This window comes from Lycium barbarum, chromosome 9, assembly GCF_019175385.1.
Source record: "Lycium barbarum isolate Lr01 chromosome 9, ASM1917538v2, whole genome shotgun sequence".
Lineage (NCBI taxonomy): Eukaryota > Viridiplantae > Streptophyta > Magnoliopsida > Solanales > Solanaceae > Lycium > Lycium barbarum.
Window position 1 is genome coordinate 33,553,019 of NC_083345.1, and position 22,329 is coordinate 33,575,347.

A 22,329-nucleotide genomic window follows, 5' to 3' on the forward strand; every position below is an offset into this window, starting at 1 on the left:
CATCATAATACCAACACAATTTAACTAAACACAACATAAACAGAGTCTAAGTATGAAGGCAATTAACTAAAAATACTAACTTAAACCACATATAAGCTTATTGACTAAACACAACATGAATCTAAACATAAAGCATTAAACTAAAAGGTATTTACCTTTCGTGAGTGCAACCGGGGTCAAGCGATGGATTTGGAAGCCCTTATGCTCCAATGCCAAACTCAAGCCAACAGGAACACCACACTACAAATGAAATTTAAATTTTAGAACTGGGAAAACTTAAAAAAAAACCTTAAGTTTACAACAAAATTTCGACTTTGGAACTCTTAAGACTAAAAATAGCAATTTTCAGTCTCTTTGTGGTTTCCAACCTTCTCCTTTTCGAACGAATGGGGGTTTCTATTTATAATAACCCCAGACTGCTTGTAGAACTACCACTAACGATGTGGGGCATGCAAATTTTATGCAAGTCTGACTCATAAACCCAAATATACGATCCAGATCTAAAGTGTAAAAATGAAATCATCGGCCTACAAGCCTCAAATCGCAATAATAATGCCAGAAAAATAAAAAATGAAGGGATTATACCTCTAAGGTCCTGTTTGGTCGTTTTAGTGGTGAGAGAAGGACGGAGCTTTTAATGCTTCGTCCTTTCCTCCATGTTATACGCTCATACGATGGGACATGATCGAAAAATGGGGCGGGTAGGTAGTGGAACAGGAGGCGGCGCTAGGGTTTTACCCCTAGCCGCCTCCTCTTTCTTTCTTTGCACCAACAAACCCCTGAGGTCTTCTAGAAAAATGATGGGGAGGAGTATATACTCCCTCCTGTTTTAACCTCCTAATGGACCGGGTCCTGGTCCTTTGTTGGAATGGGCCTGGGCCAGGGCCTGGTCCTTTATTCTTTTTTAAAATGCTGGGCCCATTATATATATACACATATATGTATATGCACCATGTATATTGGTATATACATGGTGTATATATATATATATATATATATATATGTATAGAGGGTCGGGGAAAGATAAACTAATAAATAAAGAAAAATTAATTATTAGTCCATTAGGACTTAAATAATTTAAAACATGACTCATAAATAAAATAAAAACCATTTTGCAGATACCGATTCTGAATTAATTAATCAGATAAAAGAAAATTAATCAACTACGCAGACGCAAACTGAATCAAGATTTAAAAGGTAGAATGGTCAATTCTTTTAATTACTCAAAATACCTTGGACAATAAAATGGAATAAAATCACCTACTAATCTAATTTTCCCTTGACTTAATTAATTAAACAAATAATTATCCAAAAAGGGTTTTCTTTCCCCTTTGATTAATTTCAATAAAAATATTCTTGACTATCACCAATTTCCACAAAATTTAAAAATTAACCTAGAGATTTCTTTATCAATTTAAAAGGGTGAAATATTATCCCAAATAATTTCATAAAAATTACCTAGACCCTTTAGGGTGCACAGGTGATTTTATTTATTTTCCAAGGACTCCGAGCTCTTAAAATAAATTGCGGGAGGTCAAAAATTAGGTGTCAACAGGTCCCCCATGGGTTGTACTACCGAGACGTCGATATTTCCGTCCGGAGTACATGTGTACACAGCATTGCATTGCATACACATTTCATCTATTATTGCATTGCATTGCACTTGGCTTCTGTTGTGATATTCTTGTGATGTACTTGTGATATACAGATTCAAACTGAGTGTTTGAGACTTGACACAATTGAGTTTAGATGCCATAACCTAGGTGACGAAGTGTACTTGACTACTGGCTTGTGTTTGACTTATACCTTGATTGATTACTTGTTTATCTTACTTTATTGATTTGATATGTCTGTTAGCTAAACTTAGTCGGCCTATGACACCTACCAGTACTTGTTGTTTGTACTGACCTGCACGTACTGCATTCTTTTATGAATGCAGAGTTCCAGGTAGAATCGACCTCTGCTTCTCGTGGCTATTTATGGTGCGAGAGTTGCTGTTGAGAATCCTACAGGGTGAGCACAGGGATGTCCGCCGCCTTGGAGATTCTTCCCTTATTTTATGTCTTACTTGATATTCCGAGACATATTCAGACTTTTGATGTATTTTGGATATTTCCAAACTCGTAGATGTTAGTTAGTTGCTCTTGTGTGATTAGACAGATTTTTGAGGTAGTTGATGTATTTCCGCACTATTCTATTTATTATTATGTCAGACTTGCGTATTTCTATCTCTTCCGCTTATTTATTTATTTATTATTTAATGTATTTGAGATTGTTGGATAAGGATTCGCCTACCGAGGTGGGAAAGGTAGGTACCCGCGTGACTTAGCTAAATTGGGTCGTGACAGCCCTAAAAACTAAATCATTTTAGATACACTATAATGGACAATTGATGCACTAAATGCGCTCAAAATGGAAATTGAAGCTTTCATGGTATACTTCAATTCTAGAGGCATTTGGTCTATGCTAAGCTCAGGCCCAAAACTAAGATTAAAAGTTACATTTGTAATTCTTCTTATTATTATTTTTTCGCTTTTTTTTTTAACATGAAGTTATTGAAGATTAGTTCGACAATTTCTGCAAACTTTTTAAAGTTAAAGACATTCCAAATATTTAAATTGCACAAAAGTATTTAATAATTGAACATAGATTCTTTTTTTGTCCCTATTTTAGACTTTGTTTTTACCTTCAAACAAATACATGACATAAAGTATCGTATTTTTTTTTTATTTGTTGGATTTTATTAAAATTTTGGACTTTGATAATTTCTTTAAAATCCAACTTAGTTATAACATATGTGTATTAACAACATACATTATGAAATATAACGTTTTCTTCCACAAAGAATTAAAATAATTTGGTTCTAGACACATCAATTATATATGCTACATTTATTATTTTAATGAGGTTACTTATAAAACAAAGAAAACCTGTAAATAAAATTTCCTACTTTACTAATATTTGAATGTTAAGTTCAACTAAACTATACAAAGTATATTGAAAATATGAATATAATTAATTACTTTTCTAAACATAATTAAACTTTCCTTTTACTTTCTAAAAAATTATGTGACGAGAAAATGACATTTTTTTTCTTTTGCTAGTTTAAACGGAGCATTATTTTATAAAATGTATATTTTAATTATTTTCTAAAACCCAAATGAAGCTTCAATGTTGCATGATTCATTTAACCGTGGTTCGCTATACTAACAAATACTGCTTAACAGTTCTCTTTTACCGCCCACCCTCACCCAAAATAAAAACGACACTCAAAATCGTTAAAAGTTACTCCCTTTTGTCACAAGTTGTTTGACATTACTACTGCTTGGAAAATTAAAAAATTATTTTATTAATTCCATATTTTTCAAAGATGTCCTCAACAATTTAACTACTCCATCAAGTTTAAATTATATTTTTTAATGTAATTTTCGAATTGTAAATTTATATTAAGAAACATATTTATGAATTCATACCAAATATTGAATTGACCGACCGCGTAGTACGCCTTACACTATTTTTTTTTTTGTAGACCAATGGAGTATGTTATGTTATTATTTTAGAAACTATGTAATATTTAAGTGCACATGTTTTTAAAAAATAAAATATTATAATATACCAAATAATATCCGAAAAAATTTAATTTTGTTAAAATGAACGATATAGCTAATTAATGTACAAACCGACACCACATATCGATGAGAAGATTCAAGCTATGCATCGTGACGTGTTTTTTTAGGTAACATTATTACAGTTCATAATTTCTTAAGCGTTTTGAAAGGAGCTTGAAATTTTCTAAATGTGGCAAAATTGGGTGTGGCACCCTAAGTAATAAAGAAATAAAGTAGGAGTAAAAAATGAGGCATATAAAGAAGTTATAGTACATGTCACATCACCTTGAAAAAAGTTAGTCTAAGGAGTTTTATATTACCAAAAAAAACTTGAAAGTGTCTTAATGTTTGTATAACACCATATTGTAGATGAAGCAATAAAAGACAAATATGAAGACAAATTTGAAAGAGGCAACATTTTAGTTGTAACGTAACCAAGATCTCCAACTAAGGACTATAAAAAAAGTTAGATTGGACCTCATTATATAGTAAAATTGCTTTCGGGTTAATAATTTTGTCTTATAAGACTTACATGTGTTCGCTCGGCATGCTAGTTATTGGGTGCCGATCACGAGGCTTTGAAATTTGGATTGTGACAAATATGGTATCAGAGCTTGGTTTGAGGTCCTACTAGTCATAAGCAATGTCTTCGTAGAAAAACATAAATACAACATCACATACTAAAGAAAGGAAAAGCAATTTACATTATCACCTAAAAGAAATGAAGTTAATTTACATTATCGCCATCATTCTCACAGTAAATTAATGTCACTTGTTTAGTTAAAAGACTCGCTAATGTCATGTCATGATTCTGTTAATGAAGGGACATTTATAACCCTAAAAATAACGTTAAGCGTAATTTTGCTCCAATTTATCGGGCGGATAATTACGCTTAACGATTCAGCTTATCGGTTATCGGCTTTTAAATATACTAATCTGCTAGCCAACCGATATCTGATATCGGTTGGTTCGGTATTGGGTTAGCAATTATTGTGCGGTGTATCAGATATATCTAGAACAGTAAAATTTAGATTAGTAAGATATAGTCCAACTTTCATCGATGAAATTAAAATCACAGCTTCTAGTAATTTGCTATTTCAGCTTCCAGTATATACGATGTAGGGGTTTGTTTTGGCTATTTCAGCCTTCTCTAACAATTCTCCCACAAAACAATATGCTCATTCACACATAGATTTTGCAGTGTACAAGGAGAAGATGACCAAAAAGGAACACTTATAACAACTGCCAATTCCCCGTAGCAATCATGGTTCTTCCTGTATAAGAAGCTGAGGACAAAACAAAAGAATCACTGCCATAGGCGCTATAAACTTCAATTAAAATAACTTATCACTCTTTTTTCTAAGTTGAAATTAATTTTAGGTACATTGCAGCAGACCCAATAATGCTTATCTAGTGGCTCGTTATTTCCTATGCTAGGAAGTGAATAGTGGGGCTATAGCATTAGAGTTTACAATAGATTCTTTATATATCAAGGGATAAAAACGTAAATATGATCATTTATAATGGGTTAACGGTTTACCCGATAAGAAAATTGAATAATTTGTCCCGTACCGATAAACCGTTAACTATAAAATTTTAATCCGTTTGCTAACCGTTAATACGATAACTCAATACAAACTAATAAACCAATTTTGCAGTTGGATTATTGGTTACGGTTCAATTTTAAGCAGCGCTAGCTCCAATAGGTAAAGGATGACATTTTTTAACCATTTTTAATACAGGACATTTTAAACCCTTTTGTGTAGTTAAAATTATACAAATAACTAGATCTAAAAATTACTAACATATTATTTTCTATTATCATAATTATATCAAATTGAATTAGAACGTTTCCTTTCAAAAATGCTTTTAGTAAACATTTCAAATGGTAAAGTGGGCATGAAATTTTCTACAGAATCACCTCGAAACATCAAAAATGGATTGTGGTGGGATGGTTGAAATTCCTCCACGCTCAATCAGAGGTTTGGACCTAAGAATGAAAAAAAAAATTGTTGGTTGCGCCGCTCGGATTAAATGGAACTCCAATACGAATACCTGACACCGTAAACTTAAAAAAAAAAAAAGGCAACTTACATAAATAACTACTTTTTAATGCTTGCTTTCAATCTGCAGCTACCTTTTTGCTACTTACAATTCGTAGCTACATTTAGGCATTTTCGCCGTATTTGACTGAAATTATTTCAGTGTATTTGAATACACCGTTCAGTTGATGTCACATGTATTTGGATTCATGCAACATTAATTTCTCTGAATACACGTGTATTCCAAATGATGTATTTAAGTGCATTTAAATACACGACGGGGGCTGTGTATTTTAGTGTTTATATATTGATGTATCCTTTTGTTTTGGGTGTAGTTGAATGTATTCGACTGTATTTGAATGTATTTCAATAAAATTTCAGATGCAAAATTTCAAATACACCGTATTTACTCGAGAAAATGTATACATATATATATATATATATATATATATATATATATATATATATATATATATATATATATCATTCAAACAACACATACAGTCAAATACATTTAGTTTGCGCCCAAAATACAATCAACCAACCACTGTATTTGAATGTATTTCAATAAAATTTCAGATGCAAAATTTCAAATACACTGTCTTTACTCAAAAAATTGTATAAAAACATATGTACATAGATCATTCAACCAACGACTATATTTGACTGTATTTCAACAAAATTTCAGATGCAAAATTTCAAATACACTCAGATCTAAGATACAACAAGGAGAAGAAGCCATGAATTTCGGTATCCGTCAGATCTGAGAAGCGCAATGGCAGTGGAGGAGGCAGTAGCGTTTTTCAAATTTAGTGGTGTCGCCGTGGAGGAGGAAGAGGCGGAGGGGGAGATGTGGCCACCACTAAAGCAACAATACGTGAGAAAACTAACTTGGCCGGAGATCTGGTATTTAGTCACAGAGACAGAGGAGACAAAGGATACGGCGGCGGCTGAGGGAGAAGAGAGGGAAAAAGGAGAGAGGAAATGTATTTGGCCGGAGAGAGGAACAGAGAGAGAGAGGTGAGGGAGAAGAGAGGAATGAGGGAGAAATTCAAGCCATGAACCTAATATATTTTGGTATAGCTATGAATGATAATTTACAAAATCATTATAGCTACTAAATATAATTAAATTAAATCTTAAAGATAATTATGCCAAGTAATTATTATTATAAAAAATGGCACCTCGAAAGCATTGAAGACTTATCCTGAGACGTGTTTCAACTTTCACCGCGGTCCAAACTTTACCAAGCTGAAATTTTGGCGACAATCAAAGTATTACAGCTAACTGTTTTCCCCATAAGTAAAGCAGCTCACAATTGTTTGCCTCAAGACTAAGGATGGCCGCCACACCTTCTGCTACTCTCCCCTCTACATTTCTTCCTTGTCCAGGTTCGCCTTTTTTCATTTTTCTTTACCCATTTCTCTATCTCACTCCTAACCACCTTTCTTTTCAGTGTTTTAATGTTTTGTATTGGCAATGTAGGCTTTCGTGAGTCATGTCGAACCTTAAATTGGAGAACCCACAAGGTATTTTATGTTTTATTTGTTGGGCTTTGATAATATAGCCAAAAAGAAAATGTCTTTCCTTTGTGCGTAGTTGAATATCCACTTGAGTTCATATAGTACACATGGTTTTCGACGAAATGCTTCTGTAAGAAGGAATTCTGTCTTTACTTTGGTTGCAGAAACAGTTGGTGAGAAAAGCTGGTGCTGTTAAAGTTAGAGCTAAATTTGAGCTGGAACCTCCACCTTATCCCATGGTATTCTTCCAACTTTCAAACAATAGCTTCCTTCAGGGATTTCTTCTTTTCAGAATCATATCTTCTTTTTGTTAACTACATCCATGTCTCCTGAAAGCGTTGGTATTACTATAATGAATTTAACTGTGAGCCTTAATAGTACTCCCTCCCTTCTTCCCAATTTAAGTGTCTTAGTTTGACAGGAAACAAAGTTTAAAAAATAAAATGCAACTTTTGAATCTTGTGGTCTTAAATTTAAGATGTGTCTAATGTACTTTGAATCTTGTGATTTTAAACTTACCATGTATGATGTTTGAACTGTCAACTTACGAAATATAGAAAGAGACATTCTTTTTGGAACAAACAAAAAAAGGAAAGAGAGACACTTAAATTGGGACTGAGGGAGTATGATTCAGTTCCAAAATTGTAGTTCTTGATTAATAATTTTGGAAAATGAAGCCTTGGAATGATGCAAAATGATTGATTATAATAGAGCAATTTATGGTTTTTCTTGTTCAATATGCTTTGACATGTGGATATCATGATGTAGAATGCTCTGGAGCCTCATATGAGCCGCACTACATTTGAATACCACTGGGGGAAGCATCACAGGGCTTATGTCGACAACCTAAACAAGCAAATAGTCGGAACAGAACTGGACGACTTGACGCTAGAGGACATAATACTTGTTACGTATAACAGAGGCGATCTCCTTCCACCATTCAACAACGCTGCACAGGTGAGAAACAGAGAAGTAGATCCCTCACCCCACCCCCACCCCCACCCCCCACCCTTTGTTATTACCTTCTTGCGGGGCTCTCTAAGTGCAATGTCTATTTTGGAGAACCGAATAGTCTCTTATCATTCAGCTTCTCAATCTGTTTGAGACGGTCATGAAATGAGATTCTTCATCAAGACTACATATTTTTGTTTTACAATTGATCCAAGTGCATTTGAGTTAAACCTTATGGTTGTAATGTTATTTGTAATTATTTGTATACAATCACAGTTAGGTGTTGAGAATAACGTAGAAGTCCGACCAATCAGATGAAGAAAAAATATCATAGAAGTCCAATGGCTCGATAGTTTTACGTGCTTCGGTTATTATTTCTCCATCTAATTTCATGTCTTTTACATCCTCTCTGTCAAAGGCGGAGCGAGGATTTAAATTTTATTGGTTCTAAATTCTAGAATAGCGATACCAGGTGTTAATAACTGGGTTCTGAATTTAATTTGGCAACATATTTAGTGAATTTCTTAATACAAAGGTTTCAGCCGAACCCATACCTAACCTTCTAAATCCACTCCTGCCCTCTTTCTCTGTACAGGCTTGGAATCATCAATTCTTCTGGGAGTCTATGAAGCCTGGTGGAGGAGGAAAGCCATCTGGTGAACTATTAGAATTAATCAACAGAGATTTCGGCTCCTTTGAAGCATTTGTTAAAGAATTTAAGACGGCTGCAGCAACACAATTTGGTTCTGGATGGGCTTGGCTTGCATGTGCGTAATTCTTTATCTTTTATCTACTTGTTCCGGTAACCCTGACTGTAATCTTAATGTTTATTTTACTCACTTTGTAGACAAAGCAAATAGACTTGATGTAGGAAACGCGTCAAATCCCCATCCTTCCGATGAGGACAAAAAGCTTGTAATTGTGAAAACAGCTAATGCTGTAAACCCCCTCGTTTGGGATTACTCGGTGAGTAAAAAATGCATTCTTCTCTATTGCTTTGGTTCATGGAGGTTTCGAATTCTAGCTCACAACTGTGTCTTATTGGATGCAGCCACTCCTCACTATAGATGTTTGGGAGGTAAGCAGTACAGGTTCTTTTGTCGATATATTTGATCCCTTGTTTTTTTGTTTTTTGGTGATTGTAATGGTTATTAAATCTAATTTTCTAAATCTTTTATTTGAAACTGCAGCATGCTTACCATCTTGACTTTCGGGTAAGCCTAGCTGATAAAATTGCTTAATTGTGTTCTGGGTTTTCCTATAGAAAAGATTGTACCCTGACTACAATCTAATGGTTGCACTGCCATCTCTTTTCCTCTAGAGTCGGCGCGCTGAGTACATATCAATCTTTATGGAGAAGCTTGTATCATGGGAAGCAGTGAGTTCTAGGCTTGAAGCAGCTAAAGCTCAAGCTGCCGAGCGGGAAAAAGAAGAAGAGAGGAAGAGGAGAGAGGAGGAAGAGGAATATCAAGCCGGTGATGAAGTTAGAGAGATGTATGTGGAAAGTACAGATTCTGAGGCGGAATAATTTGTGTTATCCCTCTCAAGTTTTCAGTTTTGGAAATTTTATCAACTCGAATTTTGGAAGCAGAAGATAGATGGCTAGTATTTCAGTTCTTAAAGTGCTATATATGTAAGGAATGTAATAGCAAGATAAAATGAGGTTTGGATGTTGGAAGTAGGAACTATAATGTGAGAAGTACATGTATAGCGGAATCTGTCTGATTTTGATTCCTTATAGTTGCTCAGTGATTGGAAGCCATGGTCTGATGCCTATAGTTGAAAAAATAAGAGGCATTTTTTGGAAATTAAAGGGCCCCCTTTCTTTCCCACAATTTTTTTAAAAAATTGTTTTCCCACAAATTCTAGTACGACGACCAGCGTCATACTAATTTCGAATGATACAAAAAGCTTTCAGTATTGCCGGTGCAAGAAGAGGTTTTTTCGTTAAGATGGAAATCTATTGGGATAAAAGGAGGCCTTTTTCATTTGACAATATAGCGGTTTTCATCCTTTACTAAATGTTGATTAATACACTTCATCCCTCTTTGGTTTGTAATTCAACTATAGGGCTCAAGGGGATGTAAATGTCAACGCTAGAAGAGGTTTTAGGCGACAATACATAAAGCAATGTAACAGCAATTAAAAGGATGCAGAGAAAGAACTGGGAAGGGGAACACCGCGGTATGAACATTTGGTAGCATGAAAATTCAGCTACCACTTAAAAATTTCTTTGAAACAATATAACTCTCATCACTGTAGTTCAGAGGTACAGATGATATGGCATCTAACCACATATACGTTAGGGAAATTTGTCCCCTGCATTTATTCAAGTGATGCAGGACTAAAAACAGGTCACACCATACATGCACGGGTAAATCTGTTGAAAATCAGTCTGTCCTAAAGGGTCTGCGGCATCCAACAGACAGAAGGAAAAGAAAATTGAACAGGAACAGAGACTGTATTTAACCGGTCAGAGCAGCATTAAGGGCACTGTGTACATCAACTCCAATCTGGGCCTCAGCTTTCTCTACATCAGTCGACGCAGTGCTTAGCTTCTGTGTAAACTCTGTGAGGCCCTTTTGTACCAAATTGGGATCGATCCGGTCAAGTGGCACAGCTTCAATAGCAATTATATCTGCAAAAGAATTTGCATGAACAAATGCAAATCCACCACTCACAAAGTACTTGGTCACATCATTGCCTTCGTGAACTGATAGGACACCGGGCTTCAGCTCTGCAATTGTCGCAACATGCCCAGGCAAAACACCCATTTGTCCTGTAGTTGCAGGGATGATAACCATGTCAACCTGCAATATGATTCAAAAGAAGGAATAAACATTTGGACTTCGAATTTTCAGATGATGGAATCCATGCACATCCCTTCTTCATATAGACAAGCTGCTCACATCACGCGACACCAAATGTGACATCCAGCCACAGGATTAAATTGAACAAAATTTAGCTTGATTCAGGCAATATTTCTAGTCACTAATCCAAAACATAATACACACTACAGTCAGATACTGGAATAGTGTACTTATGATTTCTGAAAATAACTACCATACAAAATTGCCAATTAATAATAATCTTAGAAATTTCCTGACAGCAGTGAACACCCAAGCGGATAAGACTATTGAGAAGTTTCATCTCAGAAAAGCTGTAAGAACAGCAGCTGTCCAAAAGCTTTCAATTTATCTTTTTCCTACACTATAAGCGGGGGTGCAGGGGCGTGCATAGTTGAAGCTATGGTTTTGACCGAACCCAGTAGCTTTGGCTCAGCCCGCATATGTGTTAAGAGATCTACTAAGTATGTACAAATATAACCTGGTTACTCAAATGGTCATTGGGTTGGCTCAGCCCGCATATGTGTTAAGAGATCTACTAAGTATGTACAAATATAACCTGGTTACTCAAATGGTCATTGGGTTGGCTCAGCCCGCATATGTGTTAAGAGATCTACTAAATATGTACAAATATAACCTGGTTACTCAAATGGTCATTGGGTTCAGTGGCATCCGTAACCCATAAAGTTCATCATACTTTAAGTACCAAAAAGCACCCCACAAATAGATAACTTAATTATTATTATTTTGTTTGTGAATTCTTCTCTTATCCCTCCTCTCTCTAACTTTCTCTCTCCTCTCTCTCCTCTTCCCTTCACCATTAGATCTGAGATTTAGATCAGATTAGATCTGATATCTGATATTTCAGATCCTTTTCCGGCCACTATCACATTCAGGTAATACCGGCGACCAGGTAACGCCGGCGACTTTTCCGGCTACATTTACTTTGCTTTCGCTTTTTCCTTTTTCTTCTCCTCTTCTTCTTCTCTTCTACTTTTTTCCCTTTTTATCTGCCGGATAGCCGCTGCTCAGTCGCCGGCAAATTTTTCCGGCAATTTTTCCGGTTTTTTCGATGTGAACAGTACCCCCGACGTGAACAGTACCCCGGTGTGAACAGTACTCCGCGTGAACAGTACCCCGACGTGAACAGTATTTTCCGGCGGCGAACAGGTTCATTTCGACTGGAGTTGGTACCTCCGGTTCTCATATCTATGCTTTGTTCATACATTTGTAGCTACATTTGCTGACTTTAGACCTTTGACTAATTTATTAGTTCAAACGCGTTTTCGTGGCTTTGGATATTGATGGTAGACTAGGGTCATGTTCTCGTTCAGGGACGGGGACGGGGACGAGGGTTAGGAGGAGTAAGTGGGTTAAAGGAGCATCTAGACTGAGAGTAGGTTCTTGGAACATTGGGACGTTAACGGGAAAGTCCATAGAGCTAGTTAAGACCCTTAAGAGGAGGAAGATTAATATAGCTTGTGTCCAAGAGACCAAATGGGTAGGACCTAAAGCTAAGGAGGTAGACGGGTATAAGCTTTGGTTCTCTGGTAGATCGAAGTATAGGAATGGGGTAGGCATTTTAGTAGATAGTGATTTAAGGGATCAGGTGGTGGAGGTTAGGAGAGTCAACGATAGGATGATGTCGATTAAGGTGATCGTTGAAGGGACCACTTTGAACATTATTAGTGCTTATGCGCCGCAAGCGGGCTTACGCGAGGAGGAGAAGAGGCGCTTTTGGGAGGATTTGGACGAGTTAGTGGGAGGCATACCGCCTACTGAGAAACTTTTCGTGGGAGGGGATTTCAATGGGCACATCAGGTCTATTTCGGGAGGTTATGATGATGTGCATGGAGGCTTTGGCTTCAGGGACAGAAATGGAGGAGGAGTTTCACTTTTGGATTTCGCAAGAGCTTTTGGGTTGGTGATAGCCAATTCGAGTTTTCCAAAGAAGGAAGAGCACTTGGTAACCTTCCGTAGTTCGGCGGCTAAGACTCAGATAGATTTTTTACTTCTTAGGAAGGATGATAAAGGTTTGTGTAAAGATTGTAAGGTCATTCCGAGGGACAACCTTACAACCCGACATAAGCTCTTGGTGATGGATTTAGGGATTAAGATGACGAGGAAGAAGAGGGTCGGGGACGATCGACCTAGGATCAGATGGGGGAGTTTGACCACGGCTAGTGCCCTGGAGATGGAAGAGAAATTGAAGGATATGGGGGCCTGGGATAGTAGTGGGGATGCGACCAGTATGTGGGATAGGACGGCTAGTTGTATTAGGGTTGTAGCAAGGGAAGTGTTGGGAGTCTCGACAGGTAGTCATGGTCGGCATCGAGGGGACTGGTGGTGGAATGGAGAAGTGCAAGGGAAGGTGGAAGCAAAGAAGATGGCGTATGCGAAGCTGATAGAAAGCAAGGATGAGGTGGAGATGTGGACGAATAGGGAACTTTATAAGATAGCGAGGAAGGAGGCGAAGTCGGCGGTTTCGACGGCAAAAACGGCAGCTTTTGAACGCCTCTATGCTGAACTAGAAGAGAAAGGCGGGGATAGGAAATTGTTCAGGCTAGCCAGGGTGCGGGAGAGAAGGGCGCGCGATGTGGATCAAGTGAAGTGCATTAAAGATGAGCATGGAAAAGTATTGGTAGAGGAGACTCTCATTAAACAGAGATGGCAGTCATATTTTCACAAACTCTTGAATGAAGAAGGGGAGAGAGACATCGTGTTGGGAGATTTGGAGCATACAGGGAGGCGTCACGATTTTGGGTATTGCAGGAGTATTAAGGTTGAGGAGGTTAAGGGTGTTGTCCGTAGGATGCGCAGGGGAAGAGCGACCGGACCTGACGAGATCCCTGAGGAATTTTGGAAGAGCGCGAGCTCGGCAGGTTTGGAGTGGCTGACTAGGTTGTTTAATGTCATCTTTAAGACGGCAACGATGCCCGAAGAATGGAGGTCGAGCGTAATGATCCCTCTATACAAAAACAAGGGGGATGTCCAGAGTTGCGAAAACTATAGAGGTATCAAGCTACTAAGCCATACTATGAAAGTGTGGGAAAGAGTGGTGGAGATGAGGGTGAGGAGAGGCGTGTCTATTTCAGAGAACCAGTTCGGATTTATGCCGGGACGCTCAACTACAGAAGCCATTCATCTTGTGAGGAGACTGGTGGAGCAGTATAGGGAGAGGAAGAGGGACTTGCATATGGTATTCATCGACCTAGAAAAGGCTTACGATAAAGTTCCAAGAGAAATCCTATGGAGATGTTTGGAGGCTAAAGGTGTACCTGTAGCATACATTAGGGTGATCAAGGACATGTATGAGGAAGCCAAAACTAGAGTAAGGACAGTAGGAGGGGACTCAGAGCACTTTCCAGTTGTGATGGGGTTGCATCAAGGATCAGCTCTTAGTCCGTTTTTATTTGCCTTGGTGATGGATAGATTGACGCGACAAATTCAAGGTGAGGTGCCATGGTGTATGCTTTTCGCGGACGACATAGTCCTGATCGATGAGACTCGTAGCGGAGTTAACGCTAAGCTGGAGGATTGGAGACATACCTTGGAGTCTAAAGGATTTAAGCTGAGTAGGACCAAGACAGAGTACTTAGAGTGTAAGTTCAGTGAGACACCCCAGGAGGTTGGCGTGGAAGTTAGGCTTGGTGCTCAGGCCATCCAAAAGAAAAGTAGTTTCAAGTACCTTGGGTCTATCATGCAAGGCAGCGGGGAGATTGACGATGATGTCACACATCGTATTGGGGTAGGGTGGATGAAATGGAGGCTAGCTTCAGGAGTGCTATGTGACAAGAAGGTGCCACCACAACTGAAGGGCAAGTTCTACAGAGTGGTGGTTAGACCGGCTATGTTGTATGGGGCGGAGTGTTGGCCAGTTAAGATCTCTCACGTTCAAAAGATGAAAGTTGTCGAGATGAGAATGTTGAGATGGATGTGTGGGCACACTAGGAGCGACAGGATTAGAAATGAGGCTATTCGGGATAAGGTGGGAGTGGCCTCGGTGGAAGACAAGATGCGGGAAATGCGACTGAGATGGTTTGGGCATGTGAAGAGGAGAGACATAGATGCCCCAGTGCGGAGGTGTGAGAGGTTAGCCATGGATGGTTTCAGAAGAGGTAGGGGTAGGCCAAAGAAATATTGGGGAGAGGTGATTAGACAGGACATGACGCAGTTACAGCTTACCGAGGACATGACCTTAGATAGGAAGGTGTGGAGGACCCACATTAGGGTAGAAGGCTAGTATATAAGTCTCGTTATCTTTCCTTATTAGTAGGCGCATTAGCGCATTATAATTTCTTGTGCTTTGATTTATGTTATTATTTGCTACTTTCTGTACTTTGATTACTCTATTTTATCTGTGCCGCTTTCGTGATTTGCATTTCCATATCGCTTTGAATTCCTTGATTATCCTGTTTTACTGTGTCGCTTGCATTATTTCATTGCAATATCGTTTTAAATCTTTTAACCTTATCTGACCCCCTTTTTATGCTTCTATTGAGCCGAGGGTCTCTCGGAAACAGCCATCCTACCTTGGTAGGAGTAAGGTCTGCGTACATTATACCCTCCCCAGACCCCAAGATGTGGGATTTCACTGGGCTGTTGTTGTTGTTGTTGTAAATAGATAACTTAATTGCTGCACTATTTCTTTGAAGCATAAGTAAATAAAAGTATATGCCATCATATATTCCTTTTGAAAGGCCAAATGTTACAAGTACAACTTCTTGACGAATGCCAAATAATATTCTTTGATAAGGTAGAATGCCAAATACCTAAGCCAGATACTCATGGAATCAGCCAGACTACCAAAATGTATTAAAATGAAAGCACAAATCATCAGTCATTTTTTCCTTCTGAATATAGAACAGCCAAAACCTGTTCACATCCCCTAGAAAGTGATACTATTTTGAAAAATTAAGATATAAGAAAGCTTAAATTAGATTACTTATCAATTTCATAATTAATTTCGTTGATCCAATTGAACTCTCAAATATCAATTTATCTGACAGCTGTTACCCCTTTGGTCACGATTTACTTGACCCATTTTCCATTTTAGGATGTCCAGGTCACTTTAGTCATCTACCAGAATAACAAAAATTCCATCTTTGCAAAGCCAAATTGATACAAATTAAGCTTAACTAATGCTACTTTTGGATTTGATTTAGTGTCCACTCTGGACTACCATACTTTCACATAGTTCAACTGCTATTATTTTAAACTTACCTCAGGAGATATTCATTCAAAATTCTTATACTCTAGATGCTCAAAATGGATCAATTTAAAAAGACTTGTGGGCATACTGAGATAGAAAAATGAAGAGTAGCTTGCCTATCGAAAACAAATTCCCTACTTTAGCTTCATGATTCCGTTTGATTGTTGAAGAGGTAATGCCTTTCTTTAATAACTCATATTACCTGTATTTAATAAGTTGGACGCACAAAAGATTGATGGTAGAGGAAAGTTATTGTTGAACAATGTATGGTTAAAGTGACAGGCGAGGGGCCACATTACCCTCCCCTGCCCCTACAAAAAACTCATTCAGCAAGTGCAGGAAAAAAGCAAGACATAGTCTCTGCAGTTGCATTTGACTCCCTGGTCTTTATATATTCCCTTCAATTCACAAGTCTTAACGCCACAACGTTTGTAATAAACTTTACTGATACAATTCTCCAATGTAGTAAATTTTCCAGCTTTCACTTCCATGTTATTGTCAGTTAACAAAATGTGAAATTGGTATCATCCAAGTTCGTGCAACAGAACCAGAGCTTATCTAGTGCAAGATTTCTTCAAAATACTAAACGATTTATTCTAACCGAACCATTTCAACCTTTAACATGAGAAAATTGACTAGCATGACATCTGCAAGTCATGAGCTACACGATCTTCAACGTGTCTCATGAGTATTCAGACTTCACCAAATTATAATAGGGAAAGTACCAATAGTTTACAGTTGGTTTTCATACTAGAAACTAGCAACACCAACAATTTAACTCAGTCATTAGCATGGGAAAAGATGGAATTCTATAAAATCGTTTACAACACGCACAAGATCATCATTAATAAATCTAAGGTTGTATGTATTTTGGAATCCAACCAATTCTCATTTTTCTCTGCCTCACTCAGCTTGTTAATAGTCAACAGTCAGTTTGAAAGAAACAAATCTCAAAAACAAACAACTTCCTAAGATGTCTTCAAAAGAAAATGACCCGTATATCAAAAAAAAAAGTCAAAATAGAGATAGCGATCAGAGGGAAGATAGAGATAGCATAAGGGAAAAGTGAAAGATGTGAACCGCCAACATTGTCAGATAATCAATCTCATCAATCTCAATTCTCCACACATGAAAATAGCTATCAACACCCCTATTTATAATAGTACGAAACCTACTTAACTAGAAGCTGGAAAACCTAGTCCTATATAATTTTGACTACAAATCCTATTTAGAAATGAATCAAATAAGCTAATAAATACAAAATCCTAAACAATTTGGTTTCTTACAACTTTGAATTATTCTTCCAACTCAGAAACATGAAGAGTGATCCATATGTCCCTACGAAAAAGTTGGGGAAAATGCAAACCATATGATGACCAGATATAGGAGTGTGTTACGTGTTGGCTAGATATGGTCTCACTATATGAATCATTTAAATGTGGAAGCAGCCACTAATGTTTGCATTAGGAGTCACTAGCGCTTGCATTAGGGTAGGCTATCTACATAACACCCCTTGGGGTGCAGCCCTCCCCTGGACCCTGCTAACGCGGGATGCTTTGTGCACTGGGCTGCCCTATATGAATCATCTATCTAAATAAAAAGGAGCTAAATAGTGCAAAGTGGATACAGAGGATTGATATAACTGCCCTATAATTTTGAATCGAGGCGCATTTCATCCGTTAATTGATCCGTACTAAAATTGATCCGAGGTACAAAATAATAGACCCTAAAATAGGGGAAACCAAATTTAAATTTGAAAATTTAATAGAAAGAAGAGAAGTTTTTTCATACATACCTCTTTACCGGAGAGTTCAGAGGAATAAGGAAGGACAAAGTTGACACTAAGCTTAGAAGGGATAGATGAAGGTGTTGCAGGCCTAGGGTTCATGTACGCAGATGGAGTCTTAGGTGGTTCGGTGTTAGGTATTAATTTCTTCCAAGCCTCAACAAATGTGGAATCAACGCTGTGCTCAGCTGATAGCTCAGTTGAAAATGGGCGGCGCCACGTCATCGCGGTGGCTCTTGTTAGGAGTCTTGAACCGTGTCGGAACATGATTGGAGGTGGAGATTGGCGGAGGCGATTGTTGGATTTGACCGGAAATGAGATGGGGAGTGAGCTGTGGTAGGGCAGGTTGCAACTCGCCCTTGTTGGGTTCAGACTTGAGGCTATTTCGGATCAAATTTCAGGCCCAAAGAGGGGGACTGCTTACATTCAACAAATTTGGAGAGAAATTGGGAGACAGAATAAATTCATAAATAGATAACCTAATTACGAAATGTAGCTATAGTTTGCATATTTATAAAATGTAGCTATATTTGTTAGGTTAGGTGGAAGAATTGTATCAGCTAAGGGTGGTAACCGGTTTGGTCTTACCGGTTTTAACCGGTAACCGGACCGGTTAAACCGGAACCGGAACCGGTAGCACCGGTTAACCGGTTCCGGTTAACCGTTTAATGGTTTACCGGTCCGGTTCCAATATTTTGGAAACCGGAACCGGTTAAACCGGTAAAACCGGAACCGGAACCGGTTAAACCGGTAAAAAATTAAAAAAAAAAAAAAACTAAAGTATATAAGTAAGTATATATAGTATATAGTACATATATATAAGTATATATAGTATATATATTAAGTTATACACATATATAAGTATATATATATATTAAGTTATACACATATATAAGTATATATAGTATATAAATATATATAGTATATATATTAAGTATATATAGTATATATAGTAGATATGTATATATAGTATATATATTAAGTTATACATATAGTATATATATTAAGTTATACATATACATAAGTATATAGAGTATATAGTACATATATATTAAGTATATACATATATATAAGTATATATAGATATATAGTAGATATGTATATATAGTATATAGTACATATATATAAGTATGTATAAAGTATATATAGTATATATAGTAGATATGTATATATATATATAGTATATATATTAAGTTATACATATATGTAAGTATATATAGTATATTAAGTTATACATATATATAAGTATATGTAAGTTATACATATATATGTATACGAAAAGCACTATTCTGTATTGCTGACTTGCTGTTAGGCTGTTAGTCAGTAAATATTTAAACTTTAATTATAAAGTTGTATAACATATGAAAATATAGCTACAATATACAAATAAATACTATAATATATATATATAATACAAAAAACAAAAAAAAAATAGATTTTAATCACTCCAAACCGGACCGGTTCCGGTTTGAGGTTTAAAACCGGTAAACCGGAACCGGTTAAACCGGAACCGGTTAGGCGGTTCCGGTTTTGGAACCGGAACCGGCCGGTTTCCTAACCGGTTCCATAACCGGTTCCGGTTCCAACCGGTTAACACCCTTAGTATCAGCGCATATAATTATGTGCGTGTAGGGCCTAAAATGCCTCCGAATTATTAGATTTTGTACAAAAATACTCTTCATTCACCTTCACGCTCCCAAATACCCAAGGCATTAATTTATTGGGTCTACTTTGTCCTTATTTTTAACGCTTCCATTAAAATAAAATAATTAAATATTTATTTATTATGTGGTCAAGTCTGATTGGCTCAAATTTAAACCCTTCCCAAAAAATTTTAAAAATAAAAATTCACCACTGACCCGACCTACATGTGTGAAAAATACCACCATCATGTCATCTTCTATTGAAGCTTCATAATGACTTCCATGGAGTTTTCTGCTTCTTTCTTCAGGTTCTAATCCCTAATTCGATGGTTATTCGTGCTACCAACTTTAAGTATCACCCGAATTTACAGACTAGAAATTTAAAGCAAGCTTCAAAAAGTTCCTTTAGTGGAGGCTTTGGTTCACTTCTTCAATGAAGTTTTTTTTCCAAGTATACTCAATCACGTTTGAGCTTAAGAACCAAATTCTAACATACCAACTTCAAATCGCCAACAAATATAAAAATTAAATTTTCAAATTGAGGTCAATGTTCATCAATGAATGTCCAAATTTTATGGAGGTTTCATGAGTTTAAACAAGTATTTTTTTTTCCAGTATTCAACTAAATTTTAACACAAATAAAATGCAAAATTGCTTTGATTTTGTGGAATCCGACTGAGGTTCTGCATTTTTGGAGTTGAAAAATAGGGGGCATTACATGTGTCATTGCTTCAAATCGAGTTTTTGGTTATGGGTTTTTTCATTTATGCTTTTTCTTGTTCTTTTTGGTTCTGCGAATTTGTCAATTTGTGAAATTGCTTCGAATTTTGTGGATATTTTGTTTTATGTTGAAGCATTTTCATGGTGGGTTTTGTTGTTGTTCCTTTGCTTCTTTGATTTATCTTATCTCTTCTCGTAAATTTGTGACATTTGATGGAGAATTCAAAGGGTAGAGATTTGCTGCTATTGCGATGCATCAGTGGTGTGAAGTTTTCAATAAATCGGCACCGTTGTACTAGTCTAATTTTAATTTTTTGGTTATGGGTTTCTTTATTCTGCTTTTTTAGGTTGTTAATTTGCCGATTTGATCAAATTAATTCGATACAAATGGTGATGAAGATGATGAAAGGTCTTAGGAAGATGAAGAACATAGAAGATTATTGGCAATTCATTTTAGTGTAATGGGGCATTTAGGTGGGCGGGTATGGGTCTTAGGTGGATCCCGGTTTTGAGATGGAATTTTAATTAATTAATTAGGTATATTTTAAAATTTTCCAATAAATTCGTGCCATGTAATAAATGAATTTTTTTAATTATATTTTTAAATTGGGCCATTAAAAAAAATGGCAATTTAGGTCCATTAGGTTGACGGCGAGGGTATTTTAGAGCGAATAGGTAAACGGAGGGCATTGTTGTACCAAATCCGATATTGCAAGGACATTTTAGGCCCTTTTCCGTTCTTAAGTTTTTGAAACTATAGTTATGTATCGTAAATACAATATAAATGTTTGCCACGTTGTGTAATTTTTTCATTGGGAAATAGTCACTTTTTGAATTGCTAATTAAGCTTTAGCCAGCGTTTTAAATTAATTAAACTTAAGTCATTTTTTAATACGAAAACATTGTTTGGACAATCATATCTGTAGACTAAGAGCCCATTTGTCCATAAGAATTATTCACTTTTTTTCGGAATTTTTTTTCACTTTTTTTAAAAATTAGTGTTTGCCATGAAAATTCCAGATACAACTTTGTATTTGGAATTTAAAAAACAAGAAAAACTTGTTTTTCACAACGAAAACCTTTTACATTTCAACAAGAAAATACTATTTGCAAAAAACTATGCCCAAATATAACTCCAACTCCAAAATTCAAAAAAAAAAAGTGAAAAAGTTTTTGGTTTCTATGGCCAAATGCCTACTAAATACCAAGCTTTAATTTAAAACTTCTCACGCAACTTGGAATAAGGGACTCTAGGAGCTTGTTTGGATGAGCTTATGACTTTTGACTTAGAGCCTGTTTGGATTGGTTTATTTTAGGTGCTTTTAAGCCAAAAATAGCTTTTAAGCACTTTGGAGTGTTTGGATAAAATAAAAAGGTGCTTTTAAGCACTTATTTTAAAGCCAAATTAATAAAAATAAGCCAAAAGTCATAAGCTAGAATTCCTCACTTGACTTTTGGCTTATAAGTTAAAAGTCATATAAGCCCATCCAAACGGGCTCATGACTTATTTTTAATTTTCATTTTTTTGCCTTAAAAAGAAGTGCTTAAAAACATTTTTTTATTTTATTTAAATACTACAAAAGTGCTTAAAAATTATATTGATTAAAAACACCTAAAATAAGTCAATTCAAATGGGCTCTAGAAAATATTCATTGAGTTAGAACTGACACGGATTGAAACTCCATCACAAATTCATGGACTCCGAAATATGCAACTCTAACTTTTGGAAAAATCGGAGAAACCCCAACTTCTATTAGTTCAAACTATTATAAGAATATTTTATATAGTTTATGTTTATTTTTATAAGTCGGAACTTCAAGATTTTACTAAAGTTCAGGGCGCAATCATTGAAGTTATCAACTTGTAGAAATTAAAATTTCACCAAAAAAATATACACGAATGAAATAATAATTTTCATATTATTTCACGTACCTATTTCGTTCGAATAGTTAAGATTAATTATGAAAAGCTTTGGCAGCAACTTTTTTCTAATGTCAA

The 22,329-nt window shown here is 36.3% G+C and overlaps 2 protein-coding genes across 2 annotated transcripts; one reads left to right on the top strand and one right to left on the bottom strand.

Moving 5' to 3' along the window:
- Positions 1-6,831: 6,831 nt before the first annotated feature.
- On the top strand, positions 6,832-9,872 carry LOC132611166 (superoxide dismutase [Fe], chloroplastic). Its single transcript, XM_060325568.1, has 9 exons — positions 6,832-7,041; positions 7,136-7,179; positions 7,338-7,412; positions 7,942-8,130; positions 8,720-8,891; positions 8,972-9,090; positions 9,176-9,202; positions 9,315-9,338; positions 9,446-9,872. Exons 1-9 carry the CDS (start codon positions 6,990-6,992, stop codon positions 9,650-9,652), a joined length of 909 nt encoding a protein of 302 aa, XP_060181551.1. The 5' UTR covers positions 6,832-6,989; the 3' UTR covers positions 9,653-9,872.
- A 439-nt stretch (positions 9,873-10,311) lies between these two features.
- LOC132611167 (ATP synthase subunit delta', mitochondrial) lies at positions 10,312-18,451 on the bottom strand. Its single transcript, XM_060325569.1, has 2 exons — positions 17,978-18,451; positions 10,312-10,934 (listed from the first exon to the last, which is right to left on the bottom strand). The coding sequence occupies exons 1-2, from the start codon at positions 18,233-18,235 to the stop codon at positions 10,590-10,592; spliced, it is 603 nt and encodes a 200-aa protein (XP_060181552.1). The 5' UTR covers positions 18,236-18,451; the 3' UTR covers positions 10,312-10,589.
- Positions 18,452-22,329: the final 3,878 nt, after the last annotated feature.